Source organism: Petromyzon marinus, chromosome 62 (genome assembly GCF_048934315.1).
Source record: "Petromyzon marinus isolate PM22_M1 ecotype Great Lakes invasive population chromosome 62, UKy_Petmar_22M1.pri1.0, whole genome shotgun sequence".
In the NCBI taxonomy this organism is placed as follows: domain Eukaryota; kingdom Metazoa; phylum Chordata; class Hyperoartia; order Petromyzontiformes; family Petromyzontidae; genus Petromyzon; species Petromyzon marinus.
The window spans coordinates 9278310-9296339 of NC_133728.1; the positions used below are offsets into that span (position 1 = coordinate 9278310).

Genomic DNA, 18030 nt, shown 5'->3' on the forward strand with positions numbered 1-18030 from the left:
GACAACCGGTGTGCTGAACTAGCATACGACACTATACACTACGCTATAATTGTAATTGTTGTCGCTTTACTCTCCAACACAACCGGTGTGCTGTACTAGTAACCACACTATACACTACGCTATAATTGTAATTGTTGTGGCTTTACTCTCCAAAACACAACCGGTGTGCTGTACTAGTAACCACACTATACACTACGCTATAATTGTAATTGTTGTGGCTTTACTCTCCAAAACACAACCGGTGTGTTGTACTAGTAACGACACTATACACTACGCTATAATTGTAATTGTTGTGGCTTTACTCTCCAAAACACAACCCGTGTGCTGAACTAGCATACGACACTATACACTACGCTATAATTGTAATTGTTGTGGCTTTACTCTCCATAACACAACCGGTGTGCTGTACTCGTAACGACTCTATACACTACGCTATAATTGTAATTGTTGTGGCTTTACTCTCCATAACACAACCGGTGTGCTGTACTCGTAACGAATTGGCCACGTTCTGTTAACGTGACAAACCTTTACGAATTGGCTATGTCGGGTGGTGGCGGGCTTAATGACATTTTTAGATATTTACGTGATTTTACCCAAAAAAACCTACTATCGCTAAATAATTATTATTCTTGGAAATGTTTATGACAAGTCACACGGCGCTTCAACCAGGGCAAATCGCCTTGCATCCGGTTAATCCGAGAGTCCACGCGGTCGCCTCTACAGTACAGTAGTTGCAATATCTTGACACAACGGTGGGTGGCGGAGTTTGATTGACGTCGATTGGCTGTGGCTCCGTTGTCATCCGCTCAGTGGGCCGGAGTCTTCTGCTGGGCGGGAGCAAGGGAAGTGTTACCATCACGGAGCACGCGCATCGATCGGTCGGTCCATCACTAGCGTTCGCTCTATATCGAAAGGGTAGCAATCGAAATCGTCAGTTGTGCTTGTACTTTATTTTGTGATTTTTTCATCTACGAAGCCGGGACGACTAGAACACAAAACAGGTGTTAAGTTGTTGCCATAAAAAAAGGGGAAAACCCTATTATCATATTTTGGTACTGGCATGATGTAGCTGCTCAGCCCGAGCTCTCATTACTCTGATAGTGGCATTGTCTTTGTGCTGTGTGTGCCTTTTGGCATCCTCTGGTCTAACACCGTTTGAGACGAGGCCAATCAGTTTAAAAGACAATGCATATATTCATATTCTTGGTTCTTTCGGTAAAGTCACGTCGAAGGGAAACAGTAAAATAATACAAATAAAACAATAAAAGTATCACGACGTTTCGACTGCAGCACAAGCAATCATCATCAGGTGTGAAAACCACAGCAAGAAAATTTGAAAAAAAAGTGGCGGTTAAAAACCACCACTTTTTAAAATTTTTCTTGCTGTGGTTTTCACACCTGATGATGATTGCTTGTGTCGCAATCGAAACGTCGTGAGAATTGTATTGTTTTGTATTATTTTATTGTTTCCCTTCTACGAAGCTTTTACCGAAAGAACCAAGAATATGAATCTCTGCAGTCACGAAAGCTTTAAAATCGAAATGCATCATATTATCAGAGTGTGCTCTTTGTTTGCATTCTGACCACAAGTATTGTGGTTAATGCAGACATGATTCCTTGTAAAAGGTTTCAGTTTGGTGTTTTAACAACTCAACACAGCTGTTTTGTTGCCAGAAAATAGGGTAAAAAAACTTATTATCAATATATTATTTGTACTAATTATAAGCGAGGTTTTTTTTGGCATGGAGATCCGCGGAAGATGGTTATATTTTCATATTATCCGCGAGTTTTTATTTTCCGCGACAGTGCTTTCCGTCATTGGCGCAGATAATCGAGAGTCCACTTGCAATGACCTTTTTTTTTTGCCAGTATCAAAGTGTTGAGGTGTAGAACCACGCTGACTCGGGAGTTTCAGGTAAGGGCTTACGCCGGTTTATTAACACTGTTATTAACACACTACACTCACGCACCAGAGGTAGGTGCACACTACACTCGGCCCTTCCCTTGGACCTCGGCTCTACTCTGGTCCCTAGCCTCGGCTATTTCCCTTGGGGCGCGCTCTCTCGCCCGAGTCGGAACGGGGGGTGCAGCCGGCTCCGTCCGACCGAGTGAGAGCAGCGGGGCCCCTCTTAGCCGCCACTTGGCCCGGGCTCCCACAACGGGACCCCCGTTACGTCACGGGGTGTCCCCCTTAAGGTGTGTACCCCCTTACAATCCCCGTCACGTGACGTCATCACACCTATCCCATGACGCCATCCCGCTGCTACTCAACAAAAATATGAAAAATAAAAATAGTTTTTTTTAACCCTTTCTGGAAACGGAACAGGAGTTGTTGTTACGATGTTCAAACACCAAATAGGAAAACCTTTTGCAAGGCATCAAGTGTGACTGCATTAACTGCACACGGTTCTTGCAGCGAACATGCAAAACAAACATGGCTGTGATAACAGTGCTATGCATTGTCTTTAAAACTGATTGGCCGACGCCAGAGACAGCGGCCTTCTTCATGGGCTCGTCTCACCACCAGTGTCGGATGAGCGAACAATGCCAAAAGTCGAACAGTACAAAGACAATGCCACGCGTATCCCCATCCTATACCCTACCCCATTCCTCATATCGGGAAGGGAAGAGCGTTCCAGACGGCTGCAGAAGCAGCCGCGTCTGAAAACATCGCGCGATGATGCGGTGACCTCGCCCACCGTCTTTGTTCGATTGCTGAGACAAAAGTGTCGTGCAAAGTGTCGTGTATAGTAGTGTGTAGTGTATAGTGTAGTGTATAGTGTAGTGTGTAGTATATAGTGTAGTAGTGTATAGTAGTGTAGTGTGTAGTGTATAGTAGTGTGTAGTGTATAGTAGTGTATAGTGTAGTGTATAGTAGTGTAGTGTATAGTAGTGTGTAGTGTAGTGTATAGTAGTGTACAGTGTAGTGTATAGTAGTGTACAGTGTAGTGTATAGTAGTGTACAGTGTAGTGTGTAGTGTAGTGTATAGTAGTGTACAGTGTAGTGTATAGTAGTGTATAGTGTAGTGTATAGTCGTGTATAGTGTACTGTATAGTCGTGTGTAGTGTATAGTGTCGTGTATGGCAGTGTATTTTGTAGCGTATAATGTCGCATACTGTATAGTATAGTATATTGGAGTGCATTGTAATGTATAGTGTAGCATAGTGGAGTTTATTGTAGTGCATAGTATTGTAAAGTGTAGTGTATAGTAGTGTATAGTGTAGTATAGTAGAGTGTGTAGTGTAAAGTGTAGTATAGTGGAGTGTATAGTGTAGTATAGTGGAGTGCATAGTGTAGTGTATAGTGGAGTGTATTGTAGTGTATAGTGTAGTGTATAGTGTGTATAGTAGTGTATAGTGTAGTCTATAGTGTAGTGTATAGTGTAGTCTATAGTGTAGTGTATAGTGTAGTGTATATAGCATCTGACAGCGTGACAATGAGGTGACCAGCACCGCCTTTGTTCGACGGTTGAGCCAAAATCCGCCGCCGCCGCTGCTGCTGCTAGGATAAGAGGAGTCGGCATGGCGATGGTTTGTAGCCGCTGCTGCTGCGAGGATGAGAGGAGTCGGCATAGCGATGGTTTGTAGCCTCCTTGACGAGCTCGGCAGCGAGATGTCGTGCGGCGGTTCCATTTTTTTGCGAGCGTTCTGTGTGTGACGGGCGCCATCTATATAAAACACGAGCTTTACTCAACCCGGTTTCGCCCGAGACTTGGATTCTTGTCTTGGATTAATACACGGCCTACGCGGAGGGTGGGGGGGGGGGGGTGCGTGACGTCAGCAGGCACACTGCGTGACGCTGCCGCATGCGGGTGACATCACAGATGTGACGTCACCGCTCACTTGTCGAGCAAAATATATCCATTACTGCGCCTCCACCCCCTCCCAAAAAATAATGCAAAAGTCTATTTTCATACTTTTTGCATTGTGTACAGTCTGGAAGCTACCCACAAGCCAAATTTTGCATGTTTGGAAGTATGCTAAACATTTCGAACAGAGACACATTCACAAATTTCCCTTTTTTATTACACTCTTTTATATTAACTCTCTCTGTTGTTGTATCCTCAAATCTTCAAACTCAATTTTGACCCACTTCCCAATGCGTTATCGGCTGCTAACTTGGCATACTTATGTCATACTGATGACAAAACTATATTCTATCATTAAAAAATTATATTTAAAAAATTCTAAACATAATTTTTTATATCTTATGTTTCGGCTTGGCTCTAATTGTCTGCGGTAAACTGACGTTGGCTGTAAATGACCACGGCCCCTTAGGTCGTGGTGAGCTTCAGGGCCACTTCCTGGAGTCGTGGTGGAGTTGTTCCATTGCTAGGACGGTACATTTTATTAAAGCGTGTTTTTAAAAAAAAAGTGTTTTCAAATATTACTTATTTCATGTATAGATGTAAGCAGATGGCGATGAGCCCACGGGTGAGCCGGGAGGGGGGGGTACGGCTTCTTAGCGTTTGTCTCCCTCCACATTCAGAACCGACCTGCGTTCAGGACTATCTGTGGCTGCTATAGAAAAAAAAATAGCTATATAGCTCAAAGGGGCCTTACCTGCTAAAATAACAAAAAAACATAATTTAGGAGTTGAAGTCTGTGGGGGACCCCTCGGCATGTCTCCACAGGTCTCTGTGTAACTACAGTGAGGGAAAAAAAGTGTTTGATCCCCTGCTGCTTTTGTACGTTTGCCCGCTGACAAAGAAATGATCAGTCTATAATTTTAATGGTAGGTTTATTTGAACAGTGAGAGGCAGAATAAGAACCACAAAATCCAAAAAAACGCACGTCAAAAATTTTATAAATTAATTTGCATTTTAATGACGGAAATAAGTATTTGACCCCTTTGCAAAACATGACTTAGTACTTGGTGGCAAAACCCTTGTTGGCAATCACAGAGGTCAGACGTTTCTTGTAATTGGCCACCAGGTTTGCACACATCTCAGGAGGGATTTTGTCCCACTCCTCTTTGCAGATCTTCTCCAAGTCATTAAGGTTTCGAGGCTGACGTTTGGCAACTCGAACCTTCAGCTCCCTCAGATTTTCTATGGGATTAAGGTCTGGAGACTGGCTAGGCCACTCCAGGACCTTAATGTGCTTCTTCTTGTGCCACTCCTTTGTTGTCTTGTGTTTGGGTCATTGTCATGCTGGAATACTCATCCACGACCCATTTTCAATGCCCTGGCTGAGGGAAGGAGGTTCTCACCCAAGATTTGACGGTACATGGCCCCATCCATTGTCCCTTTGATGCGGTGAAGTTGTCCTGTCCCCTTAGCAGAAAAACACCCCCAAAGCATAATGTTTCCACCTCCATGTTTGACTGTGGGGATGGTGTTTGTGGTCATAGGCAGCATTCCTCCTCCTCCAAACACGGCGAGTTGAGCTGATGCCAAAGAGCTCCATTTTGGTCTCATCTGACCACAACACTTTCACCCAGTTGTCCTCTGAATCATTCAGATGTTCATTGTCAAACTTCAGACGGGCATGTATATGTGCTTTCTTGAGCAGGGGGACCTTGCGGGCACTGCAGGATTTCAGTCCTTCACGGCGTAGTGTTGCCAATTGTTTTCTTGGTGACTATGGTCCCAGCTGCCATGAGATCATTGTCAAGATCCTCCCGTGTAGTTCTGGGCTGATTCCTCACCGTTCTCATGATCATTGCAACTCCACGAGGTGAGATCTTGCATGGAGCCCCAGGCCGAGGGAGATTGACAGTTCTTTTGTGCTTCTTCCATTTGCGAATAATCGTATTAACTGTTGTCACCTTCTCACCAAACTGCTTGGCAATGGTCTTGTAGCCCATTCCAGCCTTGTGTAGCTCTACAATCTTGTCCCTGACATCCTTGGAGAGCTCTTTGGTCTTGGCCATGGTGGAGAGTTTGGAATCTGATTGATTGATTGATTCTGTGGACAGGTGTCTTTTATACAGGTAACAAACTGAGATTAGGAGCACTTCCTTTAAAAGTGTGCTCCTAATCTCAGCTCGTTACCTGTATAAAAGACACCTGGGAGCCAGAAATCTTTCTAATTGAGAGGGGGTCAAATACTTATTTCCCTCATTAAAATGCAAATCAATTTATAACATTTTTGACATGCGTTTTTCTGGATTTTTGTTATTATTCTGTCTCTCAATGTTCAAATAAACCTACCATTCAAATTATAGACTGATCCTTTCTTTGTCAGTGGGCAAACGTACAAAATCAGCAGGGGATCAAATACTTTTTTTCCCTCACTGTATATGGGTCTCTGTACAGGTCTCTGTGTAACTCTATGGGTCTCTGCGTAACTCTATGGGTCTCTGCGTAACTCTAAGGGTCTCTGTGTAACTCCATGGGTCTCTGTGTAACTCTAAGGGTCTCTGTGTAACTCTGTGGGTCTCTATGTAACTCTGAGTCTCTGTGTAGCTCTATGGGTCTCTGTATAACTCTATTGGGTCTCTGTGTAGCTCAATGGGTCTCTGTGCAACTCTATGGGTCTCTGTGTAACTCTAAGGGTCTCTGTGTAACTCTATGGGTCTCTGTGTAACTCTATGGGTCTCTGTGTAACGCTATGGGTCTCTGTGTAACTATATGGGTCTCTGTGTAACTCTGTGGGTCTCTGTGTAACTCTATGGGTCTCTGTGTAACTCTATGGGTCTCTGTGTAACTCTATGGGTCTCTGAGTAACTCTATGGGTCTCTGTGTAACTCTATGGGTCTCTGTGTAACTCTATGGGTCTCTGTGTAACTCTATGGGTCTCTGTGTAACTCTATGGGTCTCTGTGTAACTCTATGGGTCTCTGTGTAACTCTATGGGTCTGTGTAACTCTATGGGTCTCTGTGTAACTCTATGGGTCTCTCTGTAACTCTATGGGTCTCTGTGTAACTCTATGGGTCACTGTGTAACTCTATGGGTCTCTGTGTAACTCTATGGGTCTGTGTAACTCTATGGGTCTCTGTGTAATTCTATGGGTCTCTGTGTAACTCTATGGGTCTCTGTGTAACTCTATGGGTCTCTGTGTAACTCTATGGGTCTCTATGTAACTCTATGGGTCTCTGTGTAGCTCTGTGGGTCTCTGTGTAGCTCTATGGGTCTCTGTGTAGCTCTATGGGTCTCTGTGTAACTCTATGGGTCTCTGTGTAACTCTATGGGTCTCTGTGTAACTCTATGGGTCTCTGTGTAACTCTATGGGTCTCTGTGTATCTCTAGGTCCTGTGCTTACAGTGCGATGCGTGGTGATTGAACTTCGCCCTCCGTGCTCCAACTGGGCTTGTTTCACAGCCCTTAAAATCATATTGCCCCATAAACGACGTTGGTATTGATCCTACCCCCTACTGCGCATTCACAACACCCTAATCGGTACATCCTATACCCTATCCCAGCGCTCCACAACCTTTTTGGCACCAGAGACCGGTTTCGTGGAAGACAATTTTTTTCACGGATCGGGGAGGCGGGGGTTCATCGTTGAGTCTTTCCCCCTTCTCAAAGAAGCTCTCCAGCGACGTTTGTCTTTTTACTCATGTTGGCTACTAGGGGTTAGAGCTTGTGGGCTTTATACCAACACTGAGACTGAGTGCGCAGTGCGGGAAAGAGGCGCTGGCGGAAGCGGTGAATAATAAAACAATGTGGGCGGGCCACACGTGCTGACTCACCGCTCTCACCTCCTGCTACTGTGCGGCCCGGTTCCTAACAAGGCCACGGACCGGTACCGGTCCACGGCCCGGGGATTGGGGACCCCTGCCCTATCCGATCCTATACCCTATGCTGCTGATGATGATGCTGGTGATGATGCTGCTGATACTGATGATGATGATGCTGCTGATGATGATGATGATGTTGTTGCTGATGATGATGATGATGCTGGTGATACTGCTGCTGATGTTGCTGCTGATGATGATGATGCTGATGCTGCTGCTGATGATGATGATGCTGCTGCTGATACTGCTACTGATGATGATAATGATGCTGCTGATGATGATAATGATGCTGCTGCTGATACTGCTCTTGTTGAAAATAATGCTGCTGATTACGATGATAATGCTGCTGATTATGATGATGATAATAATGCTGCTACTGATACTACTGATGATGCTGCTGATGATGATGATGCTTCTGATGCTGCTGCTGATGATTATGCTGCTTATACTGCTGCTGATACTGCTGCTGATACTGCTGCTGATACTGCTGCTGATGATGATGCTGATGATGCTGTTGATGACTGACACCGATGCTCATCTGTTGTTCCATCCTACCAGGTGACGCGCACGCGCGCGCACACACACACGTGCGTGGTGCCAGTGGGGACGTAGCCGACCACCGCCACCTCCTCCTCCTCCCCCTCCTCCTCCCAGAGCGAGTGCCATGGGGAAGGAGCCGAGGAGAGACAACGGGAAGCCGACGAGCAGCAGCAATGACGGCGGTGGCGACGATGAGGTGAGCCGGAGAGACGGGGAGGGGGGGTGGAGCAGGGGGGACGTGGGGGGGGGGCCTTCCTCTCTCCATGACCTCTGGCGACCTATGACCCCTGCAATGGACAAGGGGTCACCACCACTTTGGGGCGCCGCGGTGGCTATGAGATGTTAACTACCTCGCCTGGTACACAGGAGGTCGTGGGTTCGATTCCGACCTTGACGATGCCTGCTGTATATTTGTAGTTTGCATGTCTCATCATCATCACGGTGGCTAGGAGATGTTGACTTCCTCGCTTGGTGTACAGGAGGTCGTGGGTTCAATGTAGATGCCACTGGTTCTTCACATTATGCAGATATAGATGCCACTCTTTGGTTCTATTGGGTAAAGTCACGAAGGTGAACATAAAATAACAAAAAATCACGACGTTTCGGCCACAACACAAGCGGCCTTCATCAGGTGAAGGGACGAGACTGTCTGGAGGACAGCGCTGACAGTCTCGTCCCTTCACCTGATGAAGGCCGCTTGTGTTGTGGCCGAAACGTCGTGATTTTTTGTTATTTTATTTTCACCTACGTGACTTTACCCAATAGAACCAAAGAGTATGGATCCTAGCAGTCACGAAAGCTTTAAATCTAGAATAGATGTCACTGTTTCTTCACATTCTGCAGATGTAGATGCCACTGGTTCTTCACGTTCTGTAGATGTAGATGCCACTGGTTCTTCACGTTACACAGATGTAGATGCCACTGGTTCTTCACGTTCTGCAGATGTAGATGCCACTGGTTCTTCACGTTATACAGATGTAAATGCCACTGGTTCTTCACGTTCTGCAGATGTAGATGCCACTGGTCTTCATGTTCTGCAGATGTAGATGCCACTGGTTCTTCATGTTCTGCATATGTAGATGCCACTGGTTCTTCATGTTCTGTAGATGTAGATGCCACTGGTTCTTCAAGTTATACAGATGTAGATGCCACTGGTTCTTCACGTTCTGCAGATGTAGATGCCACTGGTTCTTCACGTTCTGCAGATGTAGATGCCACTGGTTCATCACGTTACACAGATGTAGATGCCACTGGTTCTTCACGTTATACAGATGTAGATGCCACTGGTTCTTCACGTTCTGCAGATGTAGATGCCACTGGTTCTTCACGTTCTGTAGATGTAGATGCCACTGGTTCTTCACGTTACACAGATGTAGATGCCACTGGTTCTTCACGTTACACAGATGTAGATGCCACTGGTTCTTCACGTTCTGCAGATGTAGATACCACTGGTTCTTAATGCTCTGAAGATGTAGATGCCACTGGTTCTTCACGTTACACAGATGTAGATGCCACTGGTTCTTCACGTTATACAGATGTAAATGCCACTGGTTCTTCACGTTCTGCAGATGTAGATGCCACTGGTTCTTCACGTTCTGCAGATGTAGATGCCACTGGTTCTTCATGTTCTGCAGATGTAGATGCCACTGGTTCTTCATGTTCTGCAGATGTAGATGCCACTGGTTCTTCATGTTACACAGATGTAGATGCCACTGGTTCTTCACGTTATACAGATGTAGATGCCACTGCTTCTTCACGTTCTGCAGATGTAGATGCCACTGGTTCTTCACGTTTTACAGATGTAGATGCCACTGGTTCTTCACGTTTTACAGATGTAGATGCCACTGGTTCTTCATATTCTACAGATGTAGATGCCACTGGTTCTTCACGTTCTGCAGATGTAGATGCCACTGGTTCTTCATATTCTACAGATGTAGATGCCACTGGTTCTTCACGCTCTGCAGATGTAGATGCCACTGGTTCTTAATGCTCTGCAGATGTAGATGCCACTGGTTCTTCACGTTATACAGATGTAGATGCCACTGGTTCTTCACGTTCTGCAGATGTAGATGCCACTGGTTCTTCACGTTCTGTAGATGTAGATGCCACTGGTTCTTCACGTTCTGCAGATGTAGATGCCACTGGTTCTTCACGTTCTGCAGATGTAGATGCCACTGGTCTTCATGTTCTGCAGATGTAGATGCCACTGGTTCTTCATGTTCTGCATATGTAGATGCCACTGGTTCTTCATGTTCTGTAGATGTAGATGCCACTGGTTCTTCAAGTTATACAGATGTAGATGCCACTGGTTCTTCACGTTCTGCAGATGTAGATGCCACTGGTTCTTCACGTTCTGCAGATGTAGATGCCACTGGTTCATCACGTTACACAGATGTAGATGCCACTGGTTCTTCACGTTATACAGATGTAGATGCCACTGGTTCTTCACGTTCTGCAGATGTAGATGCCACTGGTTCTTCACGTTCTGTAGATGTAGATGCCACTGGTTCTTCACGTTACACAGATGTAGATGCCACTGGTTCTTCACGTTATACAGATGTATATGCCACTGGTTCTTCACGTTACACAGATGTAGATGCCACTGGTTCTTCACGTTCTGCAGATGTAGATGCCACTGGTTCTTCATGTTCTGCAGATGTGGATGCCACTGGTTCTTCACGTTATACAGATGTAGATGCCACTGGTTCTTCACGTTCTGCAGATGTAGATACCACTGGTTCTTAATGCTCTGAAGATGTAGATGCCACTGGTTCTTCACGTTACACAGATGTAGATGCCACTGGTTCTTCACGTTCTGCAGATGTAGATGCCACTGGTTCTTCACGTTCTGCAGATGTAGATGCCACTGGTTCTTCACGTTCTGCAGATGTAGATGCCACTGGTTCTTCATGTTCTGCAGATGTAGATGCCACTGGTTCTTCATGTTCTGCAGATGTAGATGCCACTGGTTCTTCATGTTACACAGATGTAGATGCCACTGGTTCTTCACGTTATACAGATGTAGATGCCACTGGTTCTTCACGTTCTGCAGATGTAGATGCCACTGGTTCTTCACGTTACACAGATGTAGATGCCACTGGTTCTTCACGTTCTGCAGATGTAAATGCCACTGGTTCTTCATGTTCTGCAGATGTGGATGCCACTGGTTCTTCACGTTATACAGATGTAGATGCCACTGCTTCTTCACGTTCTGCAGATGTAGATGCCACTGGTTCTTCACGTTTTACAGATGTAGATGCCACTGGTTCTTCACGTTTTACAGATGTAGATGCCACTGGTTCTTCATATTCTACAGATGTAGATGCCACTGGTTCTTCACGTTCTGCAGATGTAGATGCCACTGGTTCTTCATATTCTACAGATGTAGATGCCACTGGTTCTTCACGCTCTGCAGATGTAGATGCCACTGGTTCTTAATGCTCTGCAGATGTAGATGCCACTGGTTCTTCACGTTATACAGATGTAGATGCCACTGGTTCTTCACGTTCTGCAGATGTAGATGCCACTGGTTCTTCACGTTCTGTAGATGTAGATGCCACTGGTTCTTCACGTTATACAGATGTAGATGCCACTGGTTCTTCACGTTATACAGATGTAGATGCCACTGGTTCTTCATGTTCTGTAGATGTAGATGCCACTGGTTCTTCACGTTATACAGATGTAGATGCCACTGGTTCTTCACGTTCTGTAGATGTAGATGCCACTGGTTCTTCACGTTATACAGATGTAGATGCCACTGGTTCTTCACGTTCTGCAGATGTAGATGCCACTGGTTCTTCATGTTAGATGTAGATGCCACTGGTTCTTCACGTTCTGTAGATGTAGATGCCACCACCGCCATGAATTGTGCGTTGGTTGAATTTACGACTCTTGGTCCGAACAGGCAACCGGACATACGGATCGGGTATGTTCGTTATCTCTGAAAGTTTGTAAGTCGAATGTTAGTAAGAGTCCCCTTGTGTGCCATTCCCCATCCCGACGGCTGTGCTCCAGTCCATGGCTGTGTTTTTCTCCTCCAATCGGGACGTGAACTGGCTCAGGTGCCACTAAACTCTTTCAACTACCATGCGTAGCCAACCATGGTTAATCGGAGGTGTGGGGGGGTGGGGGGAAGGACAACAAACTAAACACAAAGCAGTTCTAAATATGAGTCTGACTCTTTGTGTGTGGATGGATGTTGAACTTATTTGGCACCATATGCAGCCAGCCATGCTAATTGGAGGTTGTGTGTAGTATATTAGTGTACAGTGCCGTGTATAGTAGTGTATAGTGTACAGTAGTGTATAGTAGTGTAGTGTGTGCGTATGTTGAACTTCTTTCGCACCATATGTAACCAACCGTGCTAATCGTTTGTTGTGTGTAGTGTACATTGTCATGTATAATAGTGGATAGTGTAGTGCATAGTAGTGTGTAGTGTATTTTCGTATATAGTGTGTCATAGTATATAGTGTATCGTAGTATGTCGTGTATATTAGTGGATAGTGCAGTGTATATTAGTGGATAGTGCAGTGTCGCGTATATTATAGTATGTAGTGTATATTAGTGGATAGTGCGTTGTAGTATGTAGTGTTTATTAGTGGATAGTGCAGTGTATTGTAGTGTTTATTGTAGTGTGTTGTAGTATACAGTGTATAGTAGTGTAGTGTATAGAAGGGCAGTGTACAGTAGTGTGTAGTATCTAGTGTATCGTGTGGCGTACGTACGAACTTCATTCGTTCCGTAGTAGCCGACCGTGCTAAATGGTGGTGCTAATTTGCGGGGGGGGGGGGGGGCACGGGCGGTGGCTCAGGCTGGCGGCTTCCTCACCACCGTAGCCGGCTGGGCGAACTCTCGGCACGTGAACTTTGTGGGCGTTGGGTGAAGAATCCCTGGCAGCAAACCGGTTGACCTGGCTCACCGACACACACACACACACACGCCACAATGATTCGTTGTCGTCTTCGGTTCTTTTTTTTTCTCCCTCCCATCGACGGATGTTTTTCGTGCCCTTGGCTGTGAATTGATTGATGTACAGTGAGGGAAAAAAAGTATTTGATCCCCTGCTGATTTTGTACGTTTGCCCACTGACAAAGAATTGGTCAGGCTATAATTTTAATGGTAGGTTTATTCGAGCAGTGAGAGACAGAATAACAACAACAAAATCCAGAAAAACGCATGTCAGAAATGTTATAAATTGATTTGCATTTTAATGAGGGAAATAAGTATTTGACCCCCTCTCAAACAGAAAGATTTCTGGCTCCCAGGTGTCTTTTATACAGGCAACGAGCTGAGATTAGGAGCACACTCTTAGAGGAAGTGCTCCTAATCTCAGTTTGTTACCTGTATAAAAGACACCTGTCCACAGAAGCAATCAATCAGATTCCAAACTCTCAACCATGGCCAAGACCAAAGACCTCTCCAAGCATGTCAGGGACAAGATTGTAGAGCTACACAAGGCTGGAATGGGCTACAAGACCATTGCCAAGCAGTTTGGTGAGAAGGTGACAACAGTTGGTGCGATTATTCGCAAATGGAAGAAGCACAAAAGAACTGTCAATCTCCCTCGGCCTAGGGCTCCATGCAAGATCTCACCTCGTGGAGTTGCAATGGTCATGAGAACGGTGAGGAATCAGCCCAGAACTACACGGGAGGATCTTGACAATGATATCAAAGCAGCTGGGACCATAGGCACCAAGAAAATAATTGGTAACACTACGCCGTGAAGGACTGCAATCCTGCAGCGCCTGCAAGGTCCCCCTGCTCAAGAAGGCACATATACATGCCCGTCTGAAGTTTTGCCAATGAACATCTGAATGATTCAGAGAACTGGGTGAAAGTGTTGTGGTCAGATGAGACCAAAATGGAGCTCTTTGGCATCAACTCAACTCGCCGTGTTTGGAGGAGGAATGCTGCCTATGACCCCAAGAACACCATCCCCACCGTCAAACACGGAGGTGGAAACATTATGCTTTGGGGGTGTTTTTCTGCTAAGGAAACAGGACAATTTCACCGCATCAAAGGGATGATGACGGGGCCATGTACCGTCAAATCTTGGGTGAGAACCTCCTTCCCTCAGCCAGGGCATTGAAAATGGGTCGTGGATGGGTATTCCAGCATGACAATGACCCAAAACACACGGCCAAGGCAACAAAGGAGTGGCTCACGAAGAAGCACATTAAGGTCCTGGAGTGGCCTAGCCAGTCTCCAGACCTTAATCCCATAGAAAATCTGTGGAGGGAGCTGAAGGTTCGAGTTGCCAAACGTCAGGCTCGAAACCTTAATGACTTGGAGAAGATCTGCAAAGAGGAGTGGGACAAAATCCCTCCTGAGATGTGTGCAAACCTGGTGGCCAACGACAAGAAACGTCTGACCTCTGTGATTGCCAACAAGGGTTTTGCCACCAAGTACTAAGTCATGTTTTGCAGAGGGGTCAAATACTTATTTCCCTCATTAAAATGCAAATCAATTCATAACATTTTTGACATGCGTTTTTCTGGATTTTTTTGTTGTTATTCTGTCTCTCACTGTTCAAATAAACCTACCATTAAAATTATAGACTGATCATTTCTTTGTCAGTGGGCAAACGTACAAAAGCAGCATGGGATCAAATACTTTTTTCCCTCACTGTATGTAAAAAAAATTACCCCCCCATTATATATAGCAGTTGATCATCGATTACTCGGCGCGCGATTCTATATATCCGGCTGCTTTCAACATTATTTGGATCGGTCCCGGCGACTGATCCAGCGAGACCGCTCCAAAGGCTGTAAACCAGTCCGGCGATAGTGAAACACAAGCGATAGTGAAACACAAGTCTGGCGATAGTGAAACACAAGTCTGGCGATAGTGAAACACAAGTCTGGCGATAGTGAAACACAAGTCTGGCGATAGTGAAACACAAGCGATAGTGAAACACAAGTCTGGCGATAGTGAAACACAAGCGATAGTGAAACACAAGTCTGGCGATAGTGAAACACAAGTCTGGCGATAGTGAAACACAAGCGATAGTGAAACACAAGTCTGGCGATAGTGAAACACAAGCGATAGTGAAACACAAGTCTGGCGATAGTGAAACACAAGCGATAGTGAAACACAAGTCTGGCGATAGTGAAACACAAGTCTGGCGATAGTGAAACACAAGCGATAGTGAAACACAAGTCTGGCAATAGTGAAACACAAGTCTGGCGATAGTGAAACACAAGCGATATTGAAACACAAGCGATAGTGAAACGCAAGCGATAGTGAAACGCAAGCGATAGTGAAACACAAGTCTGGCGATAGTGAAACACAAGCGATAGTGAAACACAAGCGATAGTGAAACACAAGCGATAGTGAAACACAAGCGATGGTGAATCACAAGCGATAGTGAAACACAAGCGATAGTGAAACACAAGTCTGGCGATAGTGAAACACAAGCGATAGTAAAACACAAGCGATAGTGAAACACAAGCCATAGTGAAACACAAGCGATAGTGAAACACAAGCAATAGTGAATCACAAGCGATAGTGAAACACAAGCGATAGTGAAACACAAGTCTGGCGATAGTGAAACACAAGCGATATTGAAACACAAGCGATAGTGAAACGCAAGCGATAGTGAAACACAAGCGATAGTGAAACACAAGTCTGGCGATAGTGAAACACAAGCGATAGTAAAACACAAGTCTGGCGATAGTGAAACACAAGCGATAGTGAAACACAAGCCATAGTGAAACACAAGCGATAGTGAAACACAAGCGATAGTGAATCACAAGCGATAGTGAAACACAGGCGATAGTGAAACACAGGCGATAGTGAAACACAGGCGATAGTGAAACACAAGCGATAGTGAAACACAAGGGATAGTGAAACACAGGCGATAGTGAAACACAGGCGAGAGTGAAACACAGGCGATAGTGAAACACAGGTGATAGTGAAATACAAGTGCGGCGATAGTGAAACACAAGTGCGGCGATAGTGAAACACAAGCCAGTGAAACACAAGCGATAGTGAAACACAAGCGATAGTGAATCACAAGCGATAGTGAAACACAAGTGCGGCGATAGTGAAACACAAGCCATAGTGAAACACAAGCCATAGTGAAACACAAGCCATAGTGAAACACAAGCCATAGTGAAACAAGTCCTGCGATAGTGAAACACAAGCGATAGTGAAACACAAGACCAGCGGTAGTCAACAACAGCGTAGCGGTACCACGTACATCGCCTCCACGCAGAGGTTTTTTTTTCCCAGGTTGAGGTGGCAAGTTACGGTAACGGTGAAGACGGCAACTTTTTTTACGGCAGGATATTTCTTCTGGTGTATTGGTTGGTTTTCCGTATTGGAGGTTTTTTTGGGGGGTGAGATCGTGTCGTTAAACCGGCCACCACCCGACACGGCCAATCAACAAGGGGTTCGTCACTTTAACAAAACGTGGCCAATTCGTTACTGGTTTCGCACTAACCGCTTGTGTGTTGGAGAGTAAACCCGCTACAACCATTTACAATTCGAGTAACTGTGACGTTTCGTCCGGTAACTATGACAAGCAGAAAAATCAGGCGACAGCCAGGGTTGCGATGAAGCTTACTAATTGGCCGTGTCGAGTGGTGGAGGGTTTAACGACACACATCTGCGTTCACGCGATCTATCGCAAAAGCGCTCTGTTATGGATAATATTGGTCGCGAAAGCGTGCTACTGCGTGTTAAGCCATGTGCAAGTTTATTAAAGCCAATTGCACACCGTAGACACACGAAAAACATAGCGTCACGCGAGAATTTGCAAAAGTAAGATATTTTAAATCATGATGTAGCGATTATCCGGCATTTTTTTTTTCATCCGTCACCACCCTTCCCATCCCACCCCCCCGTAAGCCGCCAGATAATCGATGATTTCCCGTAGATAGAATATTTATATTGTGTGTCTGTTTTTTAAAGTGGCGGCGTAAGCCAGAGTTTGTAGCGACCGAGCCGGAGGCTCCTGTGCGGAGTCTCGGAGTGAGTGAGTCTCGGAGTGAGTCTAAGCGAGTCTCGGAGTGAGTCTAAGTGAGTCTAAGTGAGTCTAAGTGAGTCTCGGAGTGAGTCTCGGAGTGAGTCTCGGAGTGAGTCTCGGAGTGAGTCTCGGAGTGAGTCTCGGAGTGAGTCTCGGAGTGAGTCTAAGTGAGTCTCGGAATGAGTTTCGGAGTGAGTCTAAGTGAGTCTCGGAGTGAGTCTAAGTGAGGCTCGGAGTGAGTCTCGGAGTGAGTCTCGGAGTGAGTCTCGGAGTGAGTCTCGGAGTGAGTCTCGGAGTGAGTCTCGGAGTGAGTCTAAGTGAGTCTAAGTGAGCCTCGGAGTGAGTCTAAGTGAGTCTCAGAGTGAGTCTAAGTGAGTCTCGGAGTGAGTCTAAGTGAGTCTCGGCGTGAGTCTAAGTGAGTCTCGGAGTGAGTCTAAGTAAGTTTAAGTGAGTCTAAGTGAGTCTCGGAGTGAGTCTAAGTGAGCCTTGGAGTGAGTCTAAGTGAGCCTTGGAGTGAGTCTAAGTGAGTCGCAGAGTGAGTCTAAGTGAGTCGGAGTGAGTCTCGGAGTGTGTCTCGGAGTGAGTCTCGGAGTGAGTCTAAGTCAGTCTCGGAGTGAGTCTAAGTGAGTCTAAGTTAGTCTAAGTGAGTCTCGGAGTGAGTCTAAGTGAGTCTAAGTGAGTCTAAGTGAGTCTCGGAGTGAGTCTCGGAGTGAGTCTCGGAGTGAGTCTAAGTGAGCCTCGGAGTGAGTCTAAGTGAGTCTCGGAGTGAATCTCGGAGTGAGTTTAAGTGAGTCTCAGAATGAGTCTCAGAGTGAGTCTCAGAGTGAGTCTCAGAGTGAGT

The 18030-nt window shown here is 45.6% G+C and overlaps 1 protein-coding gene across 1 annotated transcript in view; it reads left to right on the plus strand.

The window, feature by feature from the left end:
* The window catches only part of LOC116955923 (ST14 transmembrane serine protease matriptase), an 88673-nt gene that overhangs the window by 25595 nt on the left and 45048 nt on the right, over positions 1-18030 (plus strand). Inside the window, 1 exon segment of the mRNA XM_076053761.1 lies at positions 8240-8417. Coding sequence (XP_075909876.1) covers positions 8346-8417 — 72 coding nt within the window. The 5' untranslated portion in view covers positions 8240-8345.